General features: G+C 51.5%; 1 protein-coding gene across 1 annotated transcript in view; it reads right to left on the minus strand.

Moving 5' to 3' along the window:
- Positions 1-25,024, minus strand: part of LOC106743168 (homeobox protein homothorax-like) — a gene marked incomplete at its 5' end in the record, with an annotated part of 309,796 nt that overhangs the window by 14,903 nt on the left and 269,869 nt on the right. Inside the window, one exon of the mRNA XM_014616746.1 lies at positions 9,941-9,999. Coding sequence (XP_014472232.1) covers positions 9,941-9,999 — 59 coding nt within the window. The remainder of the gene's footprint in view (positions 1-9,940; positions 10,000-25,024) is intronic.

The following is a 25,024-nucleotide window of genomic DNA, read 5'->3' on the forward strand; positions in this document are numbered from 1 at the left end:
AGCTGCGATTGTACAATTATAACATAAGAGTATTTTCTTCGCGCTCGCATGCAACGCGAAGTGTCTCGAGAGAGATTTTATCGATCGCTTTAACGCGTATATCGTTCGCGCTTTCTTCCTTCCACACGTAACCCACACGTGCCGAGGATTGTTCGATACCTGACGCGTCTCCGCGCAACCGCGGCGATCTTTCCTCATTTGCAGCGAAAAGAAGCAATTCTACGCAGCTATACTACACACCGAGCTCATCGAAAACGTTGATACGAACGGCCACGCAATTTCCTCCGTTAAGCCCGGCCGTGTCCCGGTTATTCCCTGTCTCTCTCTCTCTCTCTCTTTCTCTCTCTTCTTCTCTCCCCACGGTACTGTACGGCAGCAAATAATAACATTTCTATAAGTCGGTCGTTTGTATTCGACGACTGGCGCGCATGCACCCCATTTCAATTAACGTATGATCTATGTCGTATGAGGATCCGTTCCGGCACCTTTCGAACGTTAGGGCGGTAATGCGCGGGGGATCGGCTCTCTAAGTAACTCTATATCACGACTACGTGACGCGAAACGTAGAGAAAAAAAGACCTCGGCGACGGTCGATGGGGACACGACGAGGGAAGAAATCGTCTCTACTCAGGGCCGTTCGATTGAGCTCGTTCATCGTTTCTCTCTCTCTCTCTCTCTCTCTCTCTCTCTCTCTCTCTTTTCCTCGGCACAGACTCTCCTCCGACCGTGGCGGCTTACGACCAGCACAACCGCGAATTTGCGTTCGAGCGAATTACGCACTCGGGAAGCTGTCGGATGAATCAAATCGGGCGCGGTAAATTGTCAGCGAACGATATAACGGGCTGCGCAAATAATGACCGCGCCTGATTCGGCGGAATTGCGAAGAAGGAGTTCTCCGAGCGCGGGCCGAGTGCGCGAGGCTGGAGAGGGCCGCGCGGGAAATTTGGTAAGAAAAATTCGCGCGAATCAACGTGACGATAAAAGCGCCCATTTCGGCGAAATCAAATGGGATCGCTCGAGATCGAACGCGTTTCGACGCATCAGCGTCGGAGCGACCATCGAGCAGTCGATGTCGGCGCTTCCGGTGACATTTTAGGGGGATCCACCGCGCAATTTCTCCCGATTCTCGACCCCAGAACATCCATTTTATTTAGCGCGCCGGGGTCCACGGGGGACGTTAAACTCGACGGCGGGCTTTCTCTTTTTCTTCGTCCGCCGATATCCCATCAGTGCCAGCAGGAACGTTTACAGCGGGCTGGTGTCCAGCTCCGTAGAATCCCGCCATCCCCCTTCCCCTTCCTTCCTTCCCCCCTCTCTCTCTCTCTCTCTCTCTCTCTTTCTTCTCCCTTTCCCCTCAAGTGTGGTATTCGTATACGGAGTGGTGCGAGACGTGAAGGGGGAGACAGAGAGATCGCCGATGCGCGAGGGGTAGACGGAGGGAAAGTGTAGGGTGGACTGTCTGGACCCAGCCGAGATGGACACAGAGAATCGCCATTACAAATTGACAACCTTGATTGATGGCCCTCGCGGAAGGGACGACGCTGGCCGATCCGGTGGCTGAGCAGAGGAGGAAGGATCACGAAGAACGGCGAAGGAGGGCGCGTTAAGGGGAACGCGAGGGGTTGAAAAAGACCGGGCTGAGGGGGTTGTCGGAGCGATGCGCGAGGGCAGGAGGTAGCGGCCAAGTGAGATGGAGTGGACGCGCTATGCCGGCTTGCTCTCCGGTCGACCGGAGGGGGGAGGGGGTTTCCCTCCGAGGGACCTTCGGCAGTCAGATAGCGCGTTCCGCAAACCAACGCGGTTATATCCGTCGGGAGAAACGAAGGGACGTTATCGAGGCCGAGCCGCTCTCTCGGCGAGTGCGTGACGAATGGCCCGCGACTAGATCCGTGCAGTAGGGTGCGTTTCTGTAGCGCACCACTGAACGGAATATTCGATGCTGCGGCGAGAAGGAAGCCCTCGAAACGCGGCGGAGTGTATCTTAAAGAGCGTGCACCGCCACCGCATGTTTCTTACCCTCAACGCAATTGAGCGACTACACGTTTCAACGAAATACTGAGAGAAAAGTTCCAATTCATACGCCTCTCGATGTTTCTCGAGAAAGCGAAAAAACCGTCAAGAAGGACGTCAGTAATTGAACACGCGGAGAGAACAAGTTATCGGTGAACCGATCGTAAGTACAGTTAAGCGTGGTGACCCATCGATCTTTGACAGGCGGCAGTCGTAACTGACAATCGAGCTTCCGCGAAATCCGGCGAGAAAGGACGCCGAACGTAATCGGAAAAGACGAGGCGAAGCGAGAGCGAAGGGACAGCGGCGGCGAGCTCGCAACCGCTCGCGTTGATCTACGACTGTGAACTCCCGCGGCTCGTCTTGACCCCCCGGACGACTACCGGCGAAATGCGGCGGATAATAAGCAAAACCGGCAATTAAGACATCGCGGATGGATACTACTCCCAACTTCGAACACTTTCTCGCGCTCGTCCGAGACAACGTTTGCGCGAACGCTGGCTCGTAAAGCCACCGAAAGGGTCGAGAGAGAAAGAGAGAGGGAGGAGGAGACGAGCGCGCGCGGATGAGCGATGTTTATTGAGATTATAGCGGGAGGCAATTCGTGGGAAGTCGTTTATCGCCGAGGAGGACAACAACGACGACGATGGCGGGCCTCGTATACCGGGAAAGAGTAATTACCGCGGCACGCAGAAACGAGCAGCGCGCGCGCGCGCGACAGAAATCAGTGAATAGATCATTCATCGCGCCGCGGCCACCAGTCTTTCGCCGGTAGAAACTGGACGCATGTAGGGAGACCTTTTACCGAGAGATTAACCGTCCGCGTAGTAATTGGATACTTTACGTCGCAATTACAAAGCGAGGACGCGAGTCGCCGCTCGTCGTTTCGCACTTTAATTACGCACCGTATAACGTCGAATATCTCGCCCGATCTGGGAAATCCGATGACGCAAGCCTAAATCTCGATAGAACGGTATTAAGGAGACCGTAAGGCGAAATGATTTGATAAGAATTCGATGAAACTTGCCCTACGTATATGTTGAAAAACATTATCTAACCGCTCGTACATTTAGAGAGAAATTGACCGTCCAAGATGCTGAGATACTTGCAACTAAGTTGGCACCTTTTTTATGTGTTCCTCGAGAGAGAGAGCGGGCCATTTTTGCGATTTTAATTTTTAACATCCTCTAAGGTAGAAGTAAAATTTTAACTACTACGATATTAATCCTTAGCTGACACACGGGGTTAAAAGTACCCCAGAGTGTTTTTCAACGCAAATTTTTCATAACTGCGCGCCAAATTTGGTTCTATGGCGTCACCTAGTATTAGTCGAGGCTTGACCCAATATTGATAAATAAAACAATTATACACATTTTTTCTCGCTGCGGTTCAAAATACCCTCTATAGCACGTACGTTATTATTTTGACGTGTGTCAGCTAAGGGTTAATGTACAGATATTATGGATAAATTTCAGATTTGGCCATTTTGAAAATACAACGGTGACGGGGTCATAACTTATAGCAACACTCTAAGTACATATACGTATGCACATATTTTAACATTTATACACTCTGATATATTTCGAAAATATATCCAATGTGGTTAATAGTTATTGCTTCACCCTATGTAATCATAGTTAGGTGCGATTCAGTGATAATTAATTCGACAACGACAACACGATACCGGCGAAACACAAGAGCAGGCCAAGCCTGCTGGAAAGAAACTCGACGAATATACTTTGGTCGTATCGTTGGAGGTGGCTGACGCCTTTTATCGCGGCATCGTCACGAAATGCACCGTACGGTCGCAGCTTTACGGTACTTCGGTGCCGCTGTTACGTTTTTACTGCGTCGTTCCGGTAGCACGTGAGGGGGCGACGATTCTACCGGTGTTACTGGCGCTGTAACTGTATACAGTTTTGACGTTAGACAGCGTGGGGTAGCCTGGGGCTGTGCCGTAGGAAAAGCGCTTTTCCTCCTTCTTTCTTTTCATTTTCATTTTCTTCTTTTCTCGCGGACGAACGTCCGCAAATTAATACTATTTTATCGTCGAGAGAGAATGCAGAATCAATTGGAGAGAGTGGCGCGTTGCTTCATCCACGTCGCAGTTAGATTTCTTTTACGCGCGCACGAACACATCGCACGATGCATTTTCTCCTCGTATTAGCTGTCTCTTATGAACTCTTCGAGTAGTAAATTAATTTTCGCAAACTTGCGAGTCTGCCCCAAGGGGGAAAAACTTAGCCGGGGACGCGACACGGCTGTTTGTATACCGCATAATCGCGACGAGTAGACTTTCCCTTCGCGCAAACTCCGTTATATACTCTCGAATTAACGAACACACGCGCTCGTAATTATTTATATTAAATTCAATTGGAGGCCGATTAATTCCCGTGATATACCTCTCACGGTAATCCGTTTCAGTGTAATTAACAATACCCGACCTGTCACCCGTACACCGGAAACAGCGATACGTTATCGCCCGACATAATGTCGCTCGACGTAACGTCGCGCGACGAACAGATGACACGTAAGGTGAGAGTTAACGTGGTTACGAATTTCTTTAATTAAATTATCGTTACTTCCATCGCGCGTGCATCGCGTCCTTTCCGCGCTATCGGCGGCATGTTTCCCCGGATGGTGTCCTTCCTGAACGCGTTCGCGTGTATGGCACAGTTCTCTCCGCGCGATATAAACCTAATAGAATTTCGCGCGAGGGGGACAAACCTTGTACGTCGTAAAACGATGCGCGCCGCTGCTTTATAGTTTATAGTTCGAGTGCCTACGCGCTCGCGTATGATTGAATGGAGGGAGGATTTATAAAAGGGATCGCGCTTTTATGAGCGATATTAAGCAGGACGACGGGCGACGACGAGGACGACGACGTTAAAACCATGCGCGTACCTTTACTGCCCCTGCGAGCAACTAATTTTACACTAATTTCGGTGAACCGCGTTATACCACCGAATAAGGGATAATCGTAAACCGCATCCCGGCTGTACTCGCTATTCGTGCGATAATCTTAACGCAGCTCAAGTCTCGATGAAACGAAATGGTTCGAGATGGAAAACGTGATAATTCCAGAATAGATGGATTAATATCATCGAATTTCTATTCCGAATGCGGGTTAAAAAGTGAGAATAAAAGCGCGAAATATTTCAAAGATCCGAATATAATAACGACTTAAGTTCATTCCCGCTGTTATAAAATTTTCTTTCCGCAACCTCGTTCGGCTTCGATTTCTAAGATATCGCACGAATCGCTACTAATAAAATTCCATCCTCTCTCTCTCCCGCTGTTTTCCTTCGAATCATTCAAATTCCAGATCTCAAGCTCATTATTCAAGCCCGCGCAAGGCTACTTACGCCGTTATTACACCTAACTTCACGACTTCGAGTGCGTAAAACCGGTTCTCGCTTCCTACATACGTCCGTGTATGCGCGCGAACGAAAATCGCGCGCTACCGCGAGCGGGTCGGAGCAGGGACAAAGGATTGTTAACCGCCACGCAAGCGGATAGGGTACTCATTACGGACGGAAATCGTAACCGTTCTCGTTTGACGCGCCGTGCACTTTTCCAACGACTTCGCGCGAGTGCCAGGACGAAAATCGCGGCCGCGCTTCGTACACATCGTGAGATACGCGCGCGTTCGTGGGACAACCTTGAGCGTTAAATTGAAATACCAAGCAGCCCCGGCGCGACCCACGCAGGCACGCACGTATGTCGAGGTGGAAAAACGCGCGGCGCATTCACCGTGAACGACGCGCAGATACGGATCTACGATCGTTAGGGAGAGCGAGGTGAATCATAAACTGCAGCGATCGCGATGGCTCCCGCAGCCGTTATCGGCGATAAGCAGGAATTCCCGCACGCCCGCATTGTGTGTAACGCGGCGTTAGCGCGCTCGTGCGCGTCGAGAGAATCTCTCTCTCTGTCTTTCTTGTCTCGGAATAATAACAATGCCCCGCGGGCCGCGAAGTCAATGTGGAGCAGCTGCGATCCACGTAATGAAAGTATGATTGATGATCCGGCCGACGCGCATCATTAGCTCGACACGGAGGAGCGCACCGAGGTGGATATGCATGCCTGACGAGTCCCGGCAAGTCGTGCGCCGCCGCGGTCGTCGTCTCGAGACGCATTCTGAATTAACGTGACTACGTCCTAATACGATTTCTCGCGGGGCTCGCGTGAGAAAAGTCGCGGCACGATCCGCGAGTACGTGTGGACAGGCGGCGGAGCCGCTCGTGGGATTTCTGCGTAATTAATGGGCGGACTTGTGCGCGCGAGAGAAATGAGGAATTTGAGTGCGCGCAAGATTGCGAGAAATAAAACGATACGGTGCACGCGTTTCGAAGGGGAGGCACGTTGATATTCGAATTAACGACGGAGAATGTTTTATCCGACTCCAGGAGCGTTTCAATCGCTATTGATGTCGCTCGGATTCGCATTAATACGCCGTGATCGCGACCCGAGTAACTGACTCGCCACTTACCCGGGTCTTTCGGATATTATCGGGCTACTCGAAATTGACGTCATTAATTTGCATAGGATAAAATTGATCCAACTGACACACCGAAAAATGTCTCGATCATCGGTGCGAAGCGTAATGACTCGAAGAAGGAGTAACAATTTTTGTGTACCGTCACCGATCGCGAGGGGGCGTTTATCTCGCTTCCGTTGGAACAAAATTTGCCCTGGGGTCTAATGCTTCGGCTATTAAGCTTTAATGGACTGCCGATCGTCGATGGTGAAAGAGCGAAAAAGAGAAGAGGAAAGAGAGATATCGAGAGAAAGGGGAAAAGGGCAGCGGGCGGAGAAGGAACACGATCCTGGTCTCCGAGGAATCGGAAAAATGGTCACGAGACGTACGAACTCGCCGGACCTTTCTTCGCGTCCATTTCGCCCACGAAAATATCCTCGTCTACGTCATTCTTGAACCGCGATAATCGAGCGAGACGAGGGGGGAAGGAGAGAGAGAGGGGTGGGCTCTTTCGCGTAACACCATCGATTTCAATCGTGCAAAAGGTGCGCCAGTGAAACTGGTTTCCCAGCCGGAGTGCGAGAAAACGGAGCGGCGGCATCGGGCCCGACGGAAGGGCTGGAAAGGTCGCGCGGGTCGTCTGTTTGTGGCGCGATGGAGCTGTGATCAGGATTGACTCGGGATGATAATCTGGCGTACACGGGTTTCCACTTTACCCGATGCGGACGACGACGACGTTCGGGTCGTCGGGTTCTCGTCGTCCCCCGATACCGGGGGGTCCCCGCCTACCCCCACCGCCCATCCTCCATCTCCCCCTCCTGCCGTCCTCGTGAATATATCCCTTTAGCTGCCGCTCGAATTCGTCGGCGGCACGTATGCATCGCGATCATCGACTCGGTGATGCTCGGGGAAAGAGCGTCGCAACGCGATAACGCGCAGGTGAATTTAACGTTCGTCGCGGAGGGGAAGGGTTTATCTTCGTGATACTACCGGTATCTCGTCGCGGGAGAGGATACTCGTGACACGACCTCGTCATGGTCATCGGCTCTTTCGCACCGTTATCCTTGCAAATCGACGATTCGCCCGCGAGTTTGAATAAAATTTCGGGGGTGCGCGGACGTTTACGGCACTCGCGCGGAAGATTCTCGCGAAGATACTCGAGCGTTCAGTGCACTTCGGTGCACGATCTGTCTTTCATCCGCGCACAAAAGGTCCGCGAGGGCGGACCGCGGGCCATCATTCGCAGAAGTTGCCGAGAAAGGGAAAAAGAGAGAGAGAGAGAGGGGGGGGGCAAGTGCGGAAAAAAAAGAGAACGATTCCTTGCTATCCCAGAGAGCGCGTTCCGCGGATACGTTTGGATGGTGAATGGCGGATAAAGCGCCCCTAAAGCCCAGTTTCGGCAGAGCAAACAACCCGTAACTCAGTGAGTGTTTATGAGGGGGCCAGTCGTAAAAATACGAGGCGAATCGACCGCTCTTTCTCTCTCTTTCTTTCCGCGTTTCGACCGTTTAGCCGGTCCACCCTCCTCGGCCCGAACTTTTCCTCCGGCGGTCTTTTCCGCGACGCTAGCCGGGACAAAGACGCGGTCGACCACGGATAAGGACGTAAGAAAAAGACGGGCCGAGAGAGGGCACGATCGGAGGGTGGGGGGAGAGTTTCCACTGCGGCGGCGGAGCATGTTCCCCGATCGTAAAACTCGCTCTGATCACCGCTACCAATTATCCCGCCGTTATCCGAGTGTTATCCGAACGTTATCCGGGACGTTATCCACCTCTGCCCACCCTGTGCTCCACGGAAGAACCCTCTCGCCATCATCCGAATCACTACCGAGCCCTTGAACCCTACCCGGCCGTGCGAGCGAGAGAAAACGAGAGAGAGACGAAGAGGGAACGGTCCCACCCTAAACACGAAGGCCCGTTGTTGTCGCCTTTTACTGCAAACGAAGTGATTCTCTCCTCGTAAACGCGTCGTCTTTACAGATTACTCGACGGAGGAATATCCGGTTTCCTAATAATATCGAATTCGATTCCGTCGTATCGATCTATCCAGGCTGGACCGAAGGAGAATATTTCCGCGTGTACAATGGAGAGATACGTGTGCGCCTCGCGGGGTGTATTTCGGGCCGACCGAAACTATATTTCTCTTAAGGGTGACATCTCTTTCAGACGGGAATTAGCTCGATTAGTCGATAGCTCTATCGCAAAATAATGTCGTACATTGTGTATTCTTTATTTACCGCAAACACATTCATTCTCTAGCTCTAAAATTTGCCAGATGACTGACAGTCGTGGAAATTTGTTCGCATCGCCTGTGTCCACGCAAAGTCTGACTTCGCAATAATACTTTCTAAATCGCGAGACGCGAAACGACCATCGGACATGATACTAATCAGACACGCAAGAGAGAAGCGAAATTCAAATTTCCATCGTGAGCGTGGAACGACCGATAATCGAATCACGACGTGATTTGATTTAAAATGACGGATATTGCGGATGTACAAATATACACGACACCACAGGTTTCATTCGATTGAAATGTTTCGTTCATTGATAAATATCACCAAGAATATCCGAGACTGCACGAAAACCGAATCTCGGTTACATTAGGTATTAAAGATGATGCGGCTACGTTATATACGTTACGCTGAAAATTGTCAACTACGATAGAACTACCTGTAAAATGTCAACGGTTAATCGAGTTTTCCCCGCTTTACTGTCTACATAAGCACGGAACAGGGTCTCACGGGCCTCTAACTAAAGACATATATTGATTCTTTTATTAATCACGAGAACTAAAGTATAATATAAATTATATTAATATATATTCGGGAATCAATCAGGTGGATGAAAAAAAAATGAAAATAAATCAGCATTTTTAGAGATGATTTGACAGTATTCATTTTTTATATGTTTATACAAAGTATATATAATGATATAAAACGATGTACTCGATTCTTCGATAAAGTTAAACGTAAAAGTGTAGGATTGCGAGACCTGATACATTAAGAAGGCTATCTTACAATTTAAATTATATTAAATGAGATATAAACATTCAATTAAGTAAACAAATATGGATCATTTAATTAAGTGATTAAAAGTAATAACAATAACAATTTGATATTGAGATAGAGAGAAACGCAAATAATTCTCGAGAGTTGAAATTATGATTTATTCGTGATTCTCGACAATAGCCTTCAGAATTTTGTCAACACCTTTATATCGCGTAGGACAACGAAAATTTCGTTTTATTTTGAATCTAATACGCGCGAGATTTACGTTATACCGAAGACATTTACATAATCTTCGATAGATACAGGAAAATACTCATATGGTACATGCTCTTGAGGAACATACACCTGAGGTGCAACCGGCAGAATTGGCTCGATGTGTGTGTTTGTAGTATCGTATGTATATGTGTATGTGTCTGTTGGCAAAACTGGGTACAGCTTACCAGCTCGATTACTCTGATCGATCATCGGCTGGACAATTCTACGCCTTGCATTGATAAACCTGAAACACAAACAAAGTAGCGTTAATAAAACGATCGAGACTCGCAGTTGCTATGCTTAATAATTAAACACATATAATAGCTAAACACACACACATCTGATCAGACGCAGCATCTCACAATGTACGCTCAATTTTTCGCTCTCGTAAGGTCGCGTTATCGTCGTTCTTGCGAATATCTCTTTTATCTCTCCGCTTTTCACATGAGCTCCGATACAAGAGACTCCGTTCTGACGCAATCCTCTATCTTCGTAACAATCGCGAAGAAACGAACGGCAACCGACGAGAGAAAGAGAGAGAGAGACAGACAGACAGACGGAACCGAGCAGGAGCGGAAAAATCCGGCAAGGAGGAAGCGGCATCCTCGATACGTCATTAGCCGCGTTGAAGAAGCTTCCATGCGAGCGCTTTCCAAACAATAGATCTGCGGTCTGTTTCGATGTTGGTCGAGGTCCAAGAGGGTGGTGGGTTCAATACAGTGTGAGATAGGCAGGCAAGGGAGGCACGGTGAACTGAGAGAGAGACGCAGCGAGCGAGTGAGACGCGAAGAGGAAGGGCGTACGTCAGCCGACGTCAGCGTCGCGGCGCCCTAATGGGCGCAGACGCCGGAAGTGATTGGGTTTCCGCTCGACTGACTCGAGCACACCCCCTTCCCGTCGTACAGAATATCCCGGTTCCCCGCTACGGAGGGATAAGGAGGACGTAAGCAAGCCTCGAGGAAGCGATGGCACCCCTCTCTTGTTTTGCAACGCATCTTTCTTGCTTAGTCTCACGCCTGGTCGACTCTCTCCCGGGAGAGTCTTATGAATAATAATTATTAAACTCTCGTCTCTCTCTCTCTCTTTCTCTCTGTGGCGCGCACGCCGCCCGATATGCGCGCAACCCTCGGTGTGGTCGCTAGTTCGCGGAAGGCGTTCGCAAAGTCGCTCGGCAAGTCGCTCGTAAGTCGACGGAGTTTCGTTCGACAGAACAACCGACCCAGTGGAGCGACGAAGGACTTCCGAAGCGATTATTGTACACGCGCCCACGGAGGCGTGCAGAAATCGCCGTGAATTTTGACAATACCACCGATCGGATATCTAAACGCGCGGCGAATGATTCCGGAGATTATACACCGTGTGATGTGTCGATACCAATATCGTAATTCGATATCCGATGATACTGTATTCTATGTAATATTCACCATAACGTGGCTCGAAGCGCAAATACACGCCGCTCGTATCATCGAAATTATGAAACGGCGTTCTGATAAAATAAAATAAAACGGAAGGAGAAAAGAGGCAACGTGAAAACTTTTTCACGCATTTTTACAGGGAATATACTGAAAATATATAGGAAGAGAGAATAAGAGAGAGGGAGAGAGAGAGAAAAAGAGGGAACGTAGCAGATAAACCCGCTTATTTATTCAAACAGCAGTCGCACAAAGGAACATCAAAGTCATTCCGGCATAACAAGACTGTTGTAATAATATGCGAAACGATGGATCGCGGATACAATGCGACGATAGTTACGCGGTGTCACTTCAAAGTCAAGGCCTCGGCTATCGTTAGATGAAAGAGTATCGCCACGCGCATATGAAGCCGAGGGCTTCTCTCTCCGACCCCCCGCCCCCCCTCCCGAATACTCCTNGGCGAGGTAGGCAGCGTGTCACAGCCAGCTGACTACCGCCAACCACCCCCGCCCTACCACTCTAGCAGCCACCGCCGCCGCTGAAATATCGCCCGAACAATGGCGCGCCACCCCGCCAAACCGAAGCGAAAACGAGAGAGAGAGAGAAAGAGAAACGGGGTGAGAGAAGGGCGGCGGAGGGGCGAAAACGTGGCGGGCGACTGCCCAAACTCACTGCCGAAGAGAGTTCGGCCGCCCCGGCGAAAATCAACGAAAATACCTTCGCCACCGGGAAAACTTAAGCCCGCCACGTTGCGGAGACGCGACGGAATTTTACGGCTGACCTAACGCGTCTCGCCCCTTTTTTACGTACGCCCGTCGACAAAAACGTCGCGCGGTGAAAATTCATATTGCCACCCCTTTCTTTTAATGAGCTTGTCAAAGAGGGAAAACATCCAGAAAGAATGTTATATATATCAAAAAATATATTTTATATTATAAGCATATTTTATACGAGGCTGATATTGAAATTGTCGTCTATAAAAAAGCGCGGGACGCGAGTGTCGATGAAATAATCGTCACCTAGTCGACCGCAGACCCGACCGGTCCCTCATGGCAACAAGAGGGATTCGAAACGAGGTGAGCATATTGTTATCGAGGTGGCTGTCGAGTCACCCTAGATGACAAAACACTTTTCGTCGCACCCCCGTCAAGGCTTTCAGGATTTTAATGCAGTTTTGATTATGGATCCGAGGGAAGGCTTTCTCACGACGAGACCCGCGGCTGAGGAAACGACGAGCGGCCATTCGATGTACGGAAGGGTGGGTCGCTTCATCATCGCAATCTGTGTCCTAACTTGGTGCAGGCGAAATCAGATACCGTTGAATCGGTCATCTAATCGAGTAGTGAACATTAAAAGATATATTTCATTTATCTTGAAAAATTTTGCTTCCACATGAACTCTGCAAATTCCTCAAAACTTGAAGTATAAATACATTTCAAAATATATTATATATAGACTATTGAATTATATAATATTTGACTGTCTCGATATTCCAACTGCATTTAATCTTTATTTACAGCTTTTCAATAAACAATGTGCTGGTTAAATTTAATTATACTGTGACTTATTCAAATGCAAATGAGTATGTACGATAAGCAAATATTAAATAATGAGATTAACGGATAAATGAAAAGCCACAAACTTTCGTTTTCATTATTTATTATTATTCTTTATTAACGTTTGGTATTTCATTAAAATTTGAAGATTTAAGGAGGAGTGAGAAGAAAGTAGTTGTCGGTGTAAAGAAAGCAGTTGTTTGTACATAGCAACAAAGATTTAAATTTGAATTCGGTAGAACAAAACAGTGAATAGAAGTGAACAAATTCAAGGCAAGGTGAAGCTTGTATAATATTTTGAGAACATTGATTGTTTTGTTTCTCGGCTGCCGAGACTACATTATTGCACGTTATTGACTGGCGGCCGACGACGGTTAAGTAAGATAGGACAATATTTTATATTATGTCATATCATGAGATTCCCCGTTGATCCTGCAAGTCTAACGGGTATATGCAAGGTTACATAATGTAGAAGCAAAAATTTTAACTCGGATATTCGATAGCAAAATGAGCTAATTGTTTTCACTCTTCTTGTTTCCTCGGAATGTTTCGTTTCCGAGTTAAAATGAAAAATCATTAGAAATCGGCGAAACGAATCGGATGGCGAACAGACAGAAGATCGAGCACCCCGAAAATCGTGAACCGGTGAATTCCAAACGGATTTTCGGAAGGCGCGAAAATTATTGACAAATCGCTAACGTTCCGGGCTTACCTCGGTATCGCCGTTACTTTTTACGAGGAAACGAGGGGGAACCAACAACATATGACACGTTTCTGCGAGAAAAAGGCATAAAACGCAGCGCCGGGCCGGGACGGGCGCGCGTGTCTCCCACATGACCTCCCGTACCAGCGGCTAAATTTAGTGCACTTGGAGCGCATACATGAATAATGCCTGTATTTGCTTATATACGCGACGCACAGTCTCCATATATTGACTCGACCCTGCATAGCGTTTCGAGGGACACGATTCGAGATGGCTTCGGAAGGACGACTGCGAGAAGTCTCGGAATGGCTGTCGCGCGTCGAAGAAAATTCGCGTGAGCTCTCAAGTTAAAATCGCGGAGATCAGGGGATGTATAAGCACCCGGCAAGGAAGCTTGCATCGTGACGATTTAATATTATAATATAGTAACATAGTATTATTTTTTCCACTAAAACACGGTACGCATCTCACTTTGTTACAATTAATTTTTAACTACCTGCTAGCCGTCGAGTGTTTCTCACGAGATGATTTCCTCGCGAAGGAGGGTAACGCGGACTCGCGAGAACGTTTCTAAAACGACACGATGAGTGGCAACAAACACGAGAGAGAGAGAGAGAGAGATAGAGGGGCGGATTTCCTTGGTAGTTGCGGGGGTGGGCGAGCGGAGTAACGATGATTACTGTCGCGCTAGCAGCATTTACTCTCCGACGGCATTCGCAATTATCGGGGAGCTTCCATTAGTTAACTGCAGTCGATACGCGGTGCACCGGGGTCCTCGCATCAAAACATCATTACTGCCCGGACATGGGAGCGCGCGCGCGAGAGAGAGGGAGAGAGAGAGTAGAGAGAGAGGAGAGCCGCCGTGCTCGCAGTACTATTGGTAATCAATTTCGCTCCCGTGGCGAACTACCGGCGAGAGCCGCGCGCCGCTAATGCGAGGCCTCGGCGTTCGCGTCGCATTACGGGAAATCGAAAAGGCAGTCTCATAATGATTACGCGTTAGGAAACGGATCGGAGCGACGAGGAGGCAGGAGCGGCGGGCGGAGTCGCCGCCGTAAAAGGACCGCTTTAATTAGAAATCGAACGAGTGCGCGAGAGAGTCGAAGTAATTTCCGCCGATGGAAGGTGGGAGGGAGGGAGAGGGCAAGAGGGAAGGAGGGGGAGAGAGCGGGAGGGGAGGGAAGGTGGCAGATTGAAGTAGACGAGAAGCTCGAGAGTGAGAGAATGGCGTCGCGTTTATTATTAGTGCGCGTGGTCGAAATTTATTATTATTATTATTATTAGCCGCGGAATCGGCTGCTTTACGCTCAACGAGGATTTCAATCAATACGGGGAATGTATGTGTGTGTGTGTGTGTGTGTGTGTGTGTGTGCGCGTGGAGTAATCATAGAGAGTAATTATTTTTATCGCGCCGAGACGGACCGTTGCGTGCGAGAGCCACGAGCACGCGGTGTTAGGTTATTTGCGTAATTATCCCTTTCCGCCAGCGGGGGGGGGGGAGCAGTTAATGAGGATCTGACCTCGCGCAATCCTATCGGCGATCAATTTTTGCCTCCGCGGCGAATTACCCACGAGCTAGTTCCGTTAACGCGAGGGAGAGAACGGCTGTCACAAGCTACGGCATTCCGCGAAATAACATTCCGCGGAATAGAAACGCCCGTTAGGGAAGAGCCCGCCGCGCATAAGACGGAGAGCGTCGGCGAAAAGCACGCGCCGCATCCTGTCGCATAAATATAAATAATATACCGGCTGTTCCAAGTACGTACGTCGCGACGGGGAGCTAGCGCGCGCACGAACCGCCGTTTCCTCGGGTGCGCAAAATTTCGTTCCTCCGCGACCTCCGGCAGAAAAAAAGTTTACTCTTCGTGACTCGGATCTATATATCGTTCTGAAGATCGTTGCGAATAATCCGACGCGCGTGTATGCGTGTGCGCGCGCGGAAATAAAACGCATACCGATGTCTCGTCCCGGGATATTATCCTCCCCCTTCTTCTCGACGATGGAGTTATAAAATCCCACGAGCCAGCGGCCCTCCGGGCCGTCGTGCTTACCGTACTTGCGTACTTGCGTTTTTTCCAAAACAATTTTGTTGCACCGACAGAAAGCTCGCCGCCCGAGCGAGCGAATATAAATCTGAGCGCTCATAAGACCGGCGTCGGCCGCCGCGCCCGGCGCATTTACGATCGATAAAATCATTTTATCCGAATATAATGCGCCGGCCGATTCGCGCGCCGCTCCCGGCGAGCTCCTCCTTTTTTACGCGCCATTCCGTGCCTTCGGCTTTCGCGCCTGTCGTGATTTTATTATAGCGGCGCGCTCACGCGACCTCGCGCGTGTGTGCGTCTCGGATCTCCGCGAAAGCGCGGCGTCCCCCTACGCAATACATAATTCCCAGTTCGACAAATTCAATGAGCATTGCGGAGCCGCGCGCGTGAGCATCCTTCCAGCGTGTAATCGTGTTTCCTGTAGGCGTAGCCGGCAAAATCGCGGCACGCCGCACACACCCGCGATTCTGGAATTCGGGGGATCCCGCCGCTCCGTCAGTCGTCCAGGCCGAAAACCCGCGCCACCCGCGATCGTTACGCGTCGCAGCGCCGAGCGCATTTTGCTCGGAGAAATGTATAGTTTTAAGATTTCGGAAAATAACGTTTTCCCCCGTTTTCCCGCGAATCCTTTCAGCTTCTTACCTTCTTTACAGAAGAAATAAATGTCGCAGGTTTCAACCGAATGCACGAGAATTTTTTTCTACAAATTTTTGTACCCTTGTGACAGAAACCAAAAAAATCCGCGGGAAAATGGGGAAAAATACGGGGTTTTTTTCCCGAAATTTTAAAATTATAACATAAAATGTAACGTAATTTCTGACAGAAAGCGTTTCCCGTGTTACGAAAAGTCGGCAATAACGCTGAAATCTTGGGGATTGCGACATCTGATACTCCGAGATCGCTTTCTGCTAGAAATTACGTTACAATTTAATGCTTCGAGCAAAAGGCTAAAAGCTTGCTACATCTAATGCGGACTGATCTTCAAGCGTCACAGAGTACCGGGCGCGAGGTTCGTTCAATATAAATTATCCCACCGACATCTCTTATCGCGCCTCGAAGCTGCGAGTGTAACGCAGTTCGACGCAGAATTCGGCTATCTCCAGGGGAAAAACGGATCCGTCGCGCGAATCGTTATCATAGCTTATCGCCTGAAACGCGCTTCGCACGCGAATAAAGATACCTAAGTTATTCATCGGCGGCGGAATGAAAGCAGCTGGTACGCGCGCCGCGAACTGGAACGCGAGAGGCCGAGTCCTATCGGGTCCGCGAGTGAAACGGCTTTTTCGCCCCTTCCCCCCCCCCTCCCCCCAACCCTCCCGCAGGAAGGCACGGGGGAGAAACGCGACAGAAGTGAAAAGTTCAAAGTATCGCGAGAGAGAGCCCGCCGCGCGCGGGGCGAGATCCGCATCAACGCGGGCAAACTACTGCCGAATTCCCGGTGGCCGCAGGGGCGTAGCGATATAAACGCCGCGAACGGGGCCGGCGATCGCGCGTATCGGATACGCGTAGACAGGTTATGTGTGTCAACAAAGCGATTTAACACGCGACGTGTCACTGATAGCTCCCGCCGCCGCAGCGGCGGCCGCATGGCTGCCTGCGTTGCATCGACGTGCTCGGCTGGACGTGTGCACCTCGGCTGCGTTTAATCTATGGCTCTGCTGCAACGCTTTTTCGGAAAATTCCTGCCCCGCGCCCTGTGTGTGTGTGTGTCCCCTCCCCCCTTCCCCCGATACCTCTCTCTCTCTCTCGCTCGACCCCCTCCCCTCGCCGCGCGCTACTCCGCACCACCGTCGCTGATGCTGCCGATGCTGTGGTGCTACCTACCCAAGCCCCTCTTTCGTCCCCCCGGAATTTATATAATTGTTTTGCCGGGGTCGCCACTAAATCGTGTCGCGGAGCGCGATAGCGCCGGCGCGTCGTTTCGCGCTGATGTTGATGGCCGCTCCGGTGATCTCGCCAATAAAAGGATCGAGGGGAAACATCCGCAACGTTCGATATTCGCGTATCTCCGAACCTGGCCTACCCTCTATCCCCGCATGGTTCCCACCCCCCTCCTCACTCCCCTTTCCACCAGCGTCGGGATGCACGCGTCGAATCCCTTCGATTTTTCCACGCGAAATCCTGCTTTATAGTGATTGTTTTCCCGGCGCGGACGCGCCCGCGTCGACCGTGTTAGATTTGCGAGTAGCAAGTAATTTTGACAAATTCGAGGCTGCGAGGCCGGCTGCGATAACCGGCGGTCCCGAAAAAATCCTTCCCTCGCACCTGACTCGATCCACCGGCGAATCACCGGCTGCCGCTCTGTCGATTAGGCGTCGTCGATTAATTCTGACACGGCGGCTCAGCGCGACTTGAGGGACGCGCCACGTCAACGTAATGGAGCGAATATCGGGCCACGTAGCAGCCATTTCAGGCACCTCCACCCCCGGCCGAACTGCTCGCTTCGCGAAGGCAAGTTATTGGGTCCGCAGCTGTCGCAACCCTCGCCTCGGGTTGTGGGGTACTCTCGAGTCGATTGTCACCGGCCACCTCGTCGCCCGGGTCAGACTCATCGCGTCGTCGTCGCCGCCGTGCCGAGGGTTGATACCCGGGGTTTGTGCACCTAACACCCCCTCTCCCGCCGTCTACTTTCGTCTACACGTCGTCCCCTGGCCATTCCCCTGTAGCCCGATTTTCACCCCAACGTCCCCCGGTGCCCGCGCAACGCCGTCGACGGAGGCGTCAGCTTGTAACAGTCTCTTAAACTCCGGCTACGGAGCCACTATATGTACCAACTGCTGACGCCATTATAAACTGCCAGCCGCCCCCTTTCGCCCCGGTAATCGTGCGCGGAAACGGCGGTGTCTCGTTTTCCCCGTGTTCGCGCCTGATATAGATACACCGAAGGCCTAAATTTGCCGAATCCGACGGACAATCTAACGGGTCCCTTCCACTCACCCCTCGGAGACGATCTCCCGCGAAATTTACCCCCGGCGGGTTGGAATCGCTGTATCACACGCGCGCCACGGAGGAGTGTACCGCGAGGAAATCCGCAGGAGTACCGAGAGAGACTCGTCTTCTCCGCGGGGACGACGATATCCGCGTCTCGGAATCGTTCGTATATCGTCCGTAAGAACGCATTCCCTCCGCGAGAGACAGTAGCGCATTCCTTTTCGGGCCGCGCTCTGAATCAAATATGCATGCACCGTTCCTCGGATACGCTCTCGTCGCTCCGGCCGGAGGCTCGCTCGCTCGCGCGAGGCCGGTAAGGAAGTACCGCAGTTACCACGTCGTTTCTGACGCAAATGCGGTCGTTGTTTAGGCGGGTAATAGTACGGTCGTCTCGTTACTCATAGCAGATACGCGCTGCGGCCTCTGACCGGTGTGATCTTGGTGATCTCGGCGCGCACGCGCGGCTCTCCCGGCGCGTAAACGCGTTTTATTTAGATTTCACGAAAACGGCCGAGGCGGGGCGTCGGGTAGACGTATGAAGATAAGGGCTCGTTTAGATTGACCGCTCGTCCTCGGTATGGCCCTAAAGCGTCCCGTTTACCATCTCACGCTCGTGAAATCTTTTCCCTACATCTCGGCGCTCCGCCATCAAGCGACACCGCAGACGCACGCGTGTACATCCTCCTCCTCGAGGAGCAGTCGCGTTTCTCATCCCGGGTTACGACTTCCTCCCTCTCGTCGCGATCCCCGTCCGCACCACCGCCCTCCTTGCGCTCACCTTCACGAACAACACGCGCGTTCACCCCCCTCGCGCCGTCACGTCCGCGCGATCGCGACGAGCGGAGCGGAGACCTCGGCACGATTTTCGACTCCGGAGAGATTTAGGGGTCAGTGATATAGAGGAGGAATAAAACGCGCGAGCGCGGAGCTCCGCCGAGTTAGGTGGATCGAAATTTTTATCCGCGCGAAATAGAATACGCGCGTGGTTTATGGGTTTACGCCGCGGGGGGATTCACGGGGTCCGGACAGTTTTTTATATTCCTCTCCGCGGCTCTTCTCTCTCTCTCTCTCTCGCTCGCTCTTTCCCTCTTCTTCCCGCAAGACCCGCGCGCCGCACGCCTCCGCGGATCGCGCTGTAGGGGCTCGCCGTGTGTGCGCGGAATTTGAATCCTCTTGTAATAAAATCCGGGCTTTATGCGACGGCCTCCGCGGTACCCCCGCGCTCGCTCGCCCCCCGTGCGGCTCGCGCACATTTACTCACGAAAAAGTGAAATGCATACAGGTAGATAGGTAGGTTACGTGTGTTAGGGGGGGATACCTGTCTCCGCTCGGCTGTCCCGGGTATAAGCATCGCCCACTGCACGCGGGCCACCGCATCTCGCCTGGTGGATGTAAATAATACCACGAAATCGCTACCAGACGCGCTACCTTCCTTCTTTCCTTTTATTTTCGCGCGCCCCGTTTTCTTCCTCTTCGCTTTTTCGACCGATCGCGCGCGGATTACCGGTCGTGCGTTTCTGCCAACGCGAGCGAGTAAATATACGTAAATACGAGATTATGCGCGATAATTGTAATCGTGAAACGATAATTTCTCGACACCATACTTCCCCCCTCGCGTTCCCCTCGCGGGCGACTGTCGCGATACCGTGACCGTGGTTTTCACTTAGTGGCGCGTCGCTAAACATATTTCGATCTGTTCGTTATCCGCGCATCACGGCGCCCGTTTCCCTCATCGCGCGGCTCACAAAAGCGGAACGTTGCGAAACGAATATAGCGCGCGCGTTTCCGGCGTATTTTAACGAGCGAGAGAGATCGGTTCTTCATGGCTCGATGGCGGATACCCGCTCGTTTTTGGTCGCGGCACGTCTGTCATGCTTGTACGAGGTTGTTCGTAAGATAGAGAGAAGGAGGAAAAGGAAGGAGAGAAAGGAGAGAGAGGAACGGGAGAAGGAAAAAGAGGAGAAGGACAAGGTAGGAACGGCAGAGATCGGCGAAGTCCTGCGAGTCCTCCGGTAATTTGTAATTCGCAGGTGGGAAGCGTGGAGATGCGAGATACCGGGAAGATTTAGTGGAGAGGAGCACGGCCGCGGCAAGAGCAGACACGACGTCGCTTGTCCGAGGTTTTTGCGAGCGATGTACCGATGTCATGCGTGACTTTAACGAGAGGAAATTTAGAACCGCGCGATGCAATTCTTCGCGACCACCTGACGTCGCCCGTACGACGGCGGCGGCTTTAATAAAGCTGTGGGATCGGCCGAGCGCGCTCGTGTCCTGCCACGTGCATATGATAACTCGACCCTTCGCCGAGTTCGCGGAGTCGAATTTCCCTCCAATTAAAAATCGGATAGGCCTCTGTCGACGCGCGAAACGCGACAGCGACTGATCGATCGACTAGGCGTCGCGGAGAGAACAAAATCCGACCGGGCGTCCCGATTTTGCGGATTTCACGAAGCAATTCAGGCCGATTAAAACATTTATGGAGCATCACCGCGCCGCCGGCGAATTAGCGAGCCCTTCCGAAAAATCGCGGTTGGCGTCGGATAGCGTAATCTCTCATTAACCGGCGCGAATTCACGTCGCGCGTGATGTAGGACAGGCAGTGCAACGCAGCATCCAGGGTGGCGTATAATTACCCGGAATGGGCGGGGGCGCAAACGTTGATAGCGAAGTCGAAGTAAATCGGATTACTCGGATATCATCTGCGTAATGTATGTATGCAGGCATGTATACACGACGGCTGTATATACAGGGTGGCGCGGCAGGAAAGGGAGGATAGCGGGCGGGGGTGCTGACGACGACGGCGGAGGTAGGGTGCGCTTCTCCGCTCGAGGGAAATAAGGGTGGCACGACCCGAGAGATAAAGGGTGCACCGAGCGGACGGAGGGCGCCCCGGCTACGACATGTTTTTCTAGACAATTTGTTCGGCAACATTAATCACCGGGAGCATCGCGAGACGCGGGGAGCGAGGCGGGGAAGAGGGGAGAGCGTCATGGAAAGCGCCGCCGACTATCGCGATCTGCGACCTATTCTTTGCGAACGCGTTTCGGCGCGTTTCATGTGTGCACGAGGGAAAGAGAGAGAGGAGGGGGAAAGGGGAGCGAGAGCGAAGAAGAAATAAAATTTCGCGCATGGATAATCGCGACGAGCAAGATTTAAGAGACGGGCGATCGTCACGCGGCCGATCGCAGCGAGAGGAAACGTACGTGCGTTTCGTGTGGTTTTTCGCGATCGGAACGTTCCAATTACGTCGTCCACGCGCACGTGGGGAACGCAATTAGTGATTCGCGGAGAATGGGTTGCCGCCGACTCGCGAAAATTACGTTCCTTATCGAGCGTACGCTCGTAACTTCAGATTAATCCGCATTTATATTTTAAGCCGCGCGCACCGGCCACGTACTCTCGAAGCAGCTGCAACGACGTCGCCTCCTCCGCCTCCTTTACCTCCACGGAAACTACGACGCAACACACAATACCGTGAGATGATTATCTGGAAAACTAATTTCGCCGACGCGCGTGTTGTTGCCCGCCGCCACCCTCCACATACATTGCCCTTCAAGCCCCCCTCGCTGCATCGCGGAGAGCTTAGGTCGACGCGGCGCAGCTGAAGGTGGTGGACGGCCGAGGGACGGCCGGTCATTGTTGCAATCAGGACCGAGAAAGAGATGATTAGTCGTGTTGCGAGCGGTCCTCTCGCCCACCCTTCTCGCCTCGTCCAGTAAATTACTAATTCACCGGGTCGATTCACGCGTCCAGACATTAATATCCGACGATCGACGCTTTCGCGACTTCCCCCCGGCCTGACTTTATTTGGGCGCGTCGTTACTTTACGATCGACGATATTCTGTAGCACGTTACTTATTGAGTAATCAATCGTGAGATTAATGATTATCGTAATGACAGCACACGTCGCTCGCACCTGAAGGAGCGCGTTGAAAATTCAGCAAGGTCGAATATTTATAAGCCTGGGTATAGCGGAAAATGTAGCTTAAAGGCGCGTTTCCATTGTGTCCGCGCTTTCCTATCTTTTAATTCGGAGAAATCATATTTGTTCGTCAAACTATTTTTGAAATCTTTCTTATCCTATATACAACCGGGTTTCGCAACTAAGGCCCTAAAAATTTATAGTAAATGAAAATACAGATTCGTGCTGCACTCTAAGTGTCGGGTATGCGACCTGGAATGCAGCACGCATCCGTATCTTCATTTATTATAAATTTCTAGGTCTTTGATTGTAAAATTCGGCTTTGCAAATAAGGCTAAATACGTTCGCAAGAAAGACTGCAAAAACAATTTGACGAGTAAATATGATTTCTGCGAGTCAACATAATGTTGAATGCAGGCGAAACGGAAAGTGCAGCCTAATGGGAACTCCAACATTCGACCTTTGCCAGGCCTTAAAAGAGACTCGCAAATGAGAATTGTTATAGCATGCGCAGTGTTGCCTAGGCGAAAGTGGTATATTTTTCGGGATCTACGAGCAATTTACTTATCAGCATCGGGAATATATTCCCCGTGACCGCTTCCTACCGCCGTCGTGGGCATGACGCCGACACAATGCACGGTAATCTCCTATAAGTCGTGGACGGGCGTGCGTGAGGGCACGATTCCGACGTGCCAGCCACTCGTACGCGCGCGCTCGCGTACGCACGTTCGGCACGAGGCTATTTGTAATTTTCATTATCTCGGCGTAAAGGGGAACATTTAGGTGTCGCGGCACGTAGGGAGTTAATAGGGAAACCGGTCCTTTGGGGGGTGGTGCGCAGGCCATTCGTTTTTGGGGCTTGATACGCGCTGTCTTTCCCTCTCGGTCTCGCTCCGCCGCGATTGGTCGTCGCGCCCAACTGGGATAAACAGCAGCGTTTCCTCGTGTCGATCTCTCTTTCAGTCGCTTCCCTGCGACGTGCTTCCTTCGAAATACCGAAGAAACGTCCGAGGGAGACTCGATATGCAAACTGTAACTGCATCGCAGATGTCGAGATAACGCGAAGCGTATCCGCGTAGGCGTGTTTACCAGAGAAACACTCGCTCGCAATGACGGCCGGTGGAATGTCGTCTCCGTCGCATATCCCACCGGTATTTCCGGATAACGAAGGAGAGGCATCTGCTAAGAATTCGTGGCGGTGTGCGACCACGGACGGCAATTCCGGGAGATAACTGCGCGCGCGGTCTTCCTCGATGGCCGGCCGCCACTCCCGTTTGTTGATTCCGCGCGCGCGCCGCCGCCAGACGTCGTTCACGGACGGTAACAACAATTTCCCAAAATCTGACGAAATTGGCCCCCGAGGCCGAGGAAACGGGGGCTACGGGACGGCCGCGTAACGGCGTTTATTGGCTGCTTTAAGGCCGTTTCTATGCGCGACACATTGTCGCTAAATAACGCGCGAGGGCCCGGCATCCCTGCGGCACCCTCCAACCCCCGGTGCTCCAAGATTTCTCCTTGCTTCTCTCCTCCTCTTCCCCCCCCCTCCCCCTCTCTCTCTCCTCTCTTTGCACGCTGCATCCCATATTCTCCATACGCGCGCGGGTTCGGTCGTCGGGCATGGTCGCTCGTGTACGACAAAAGCTGCCGAGCTTTCGAAGTGAGATACGGCGGGACGTGCCAATATGCGGGCGAAAGCTCCGACGGGCGATCACGCCGCTGTCCGGCGACGAACATTTCCGTTCTTCTTCGACGGAGCACACGATAATGCGATAATTAGGGGAATCACGTACGACAGCACCATCGTACCGATACTGCGAGATGTACAGCGCGCGGTACGTTCTGGTCGAGGATTTCACGATTAATTTTCAATTAATCCCGCCATTAATAGCGCGAGCAACTTGTTCCTCAACATTTCCCAGACTGGTTTTGACATCGCCGATACGTAGGTCTCGACGAGTGTCCGCTGCGATATCTCTTACACCTTCTCACGACCGGTGGAGTCGCACGAGTGAATTAACGGCCTCGGCTGCGAGGCTCATCGGGACGATCGAGACGATCGGTCCGCGCGAAAGCCATTACGCGAATAAAACGACTCGGGAGCGCGCGCAGGGAAACAAAGAAGTACCCTTATTTTGCGTCTGCCATCACACGACGCAACTACGCCATTCCGACACATTAGAAGCGAAGCATAAAGCAATTTTCTGTCCATCGTGCCTCTTTACCGTGCATCGCCGAGGACGGCGGAATTACTCACACGTAACACGCACCGGACACATAGACGGGAACATAACGGGGTGACTGCGAAAGGGTCGAACTCACTCATCCCTCCGCTTCCGCGCGCGGCCATGTTAAGCGCACGGCGAAGGGGTAATTCTCATTTGGGTGTAATCGCGCTCGCAAAACTCCATCGCACTTTCCTAATAGAGCCCATGAGGGAACACACGGGGCGAATGGCTCTTCGCGCACGGCCTTTATGTCGTACATCAACTTTGGCGTTATATTTCTGTACTCTGCGCATGACGGAGAGAGAGAGAAAGAGAGAGAGTACGTGCGTGTGTCTGCGTACACATGGCGAGGAGAGAAATGCGTGGTCCGAAGGATTTAAACAAAAAAGGCGGATAAATAAATGAAATAAAAACACTCGGATAAGTGCGCTTACAGCCGCAACGGACTTTCGATAATTTACGGTAACGCATCTGG

The sequence above is a fragment of the Dinoponera quadriceps genome, unplaced genomic scaffold (assembly GCF_001313825.1).
Source record: "Dinoponera quadriceps isolate SergipeBrazil2010 unplaced genomic scaffold, ASM131382v1 scaffold1081, whole genome shotgun sequence".
NCBI lineage: Eukaryota > Metazoa > Arthropoda > Insecta > Hymenoptera > Formicidae > Dinoponera > Dinoponera quadriceps.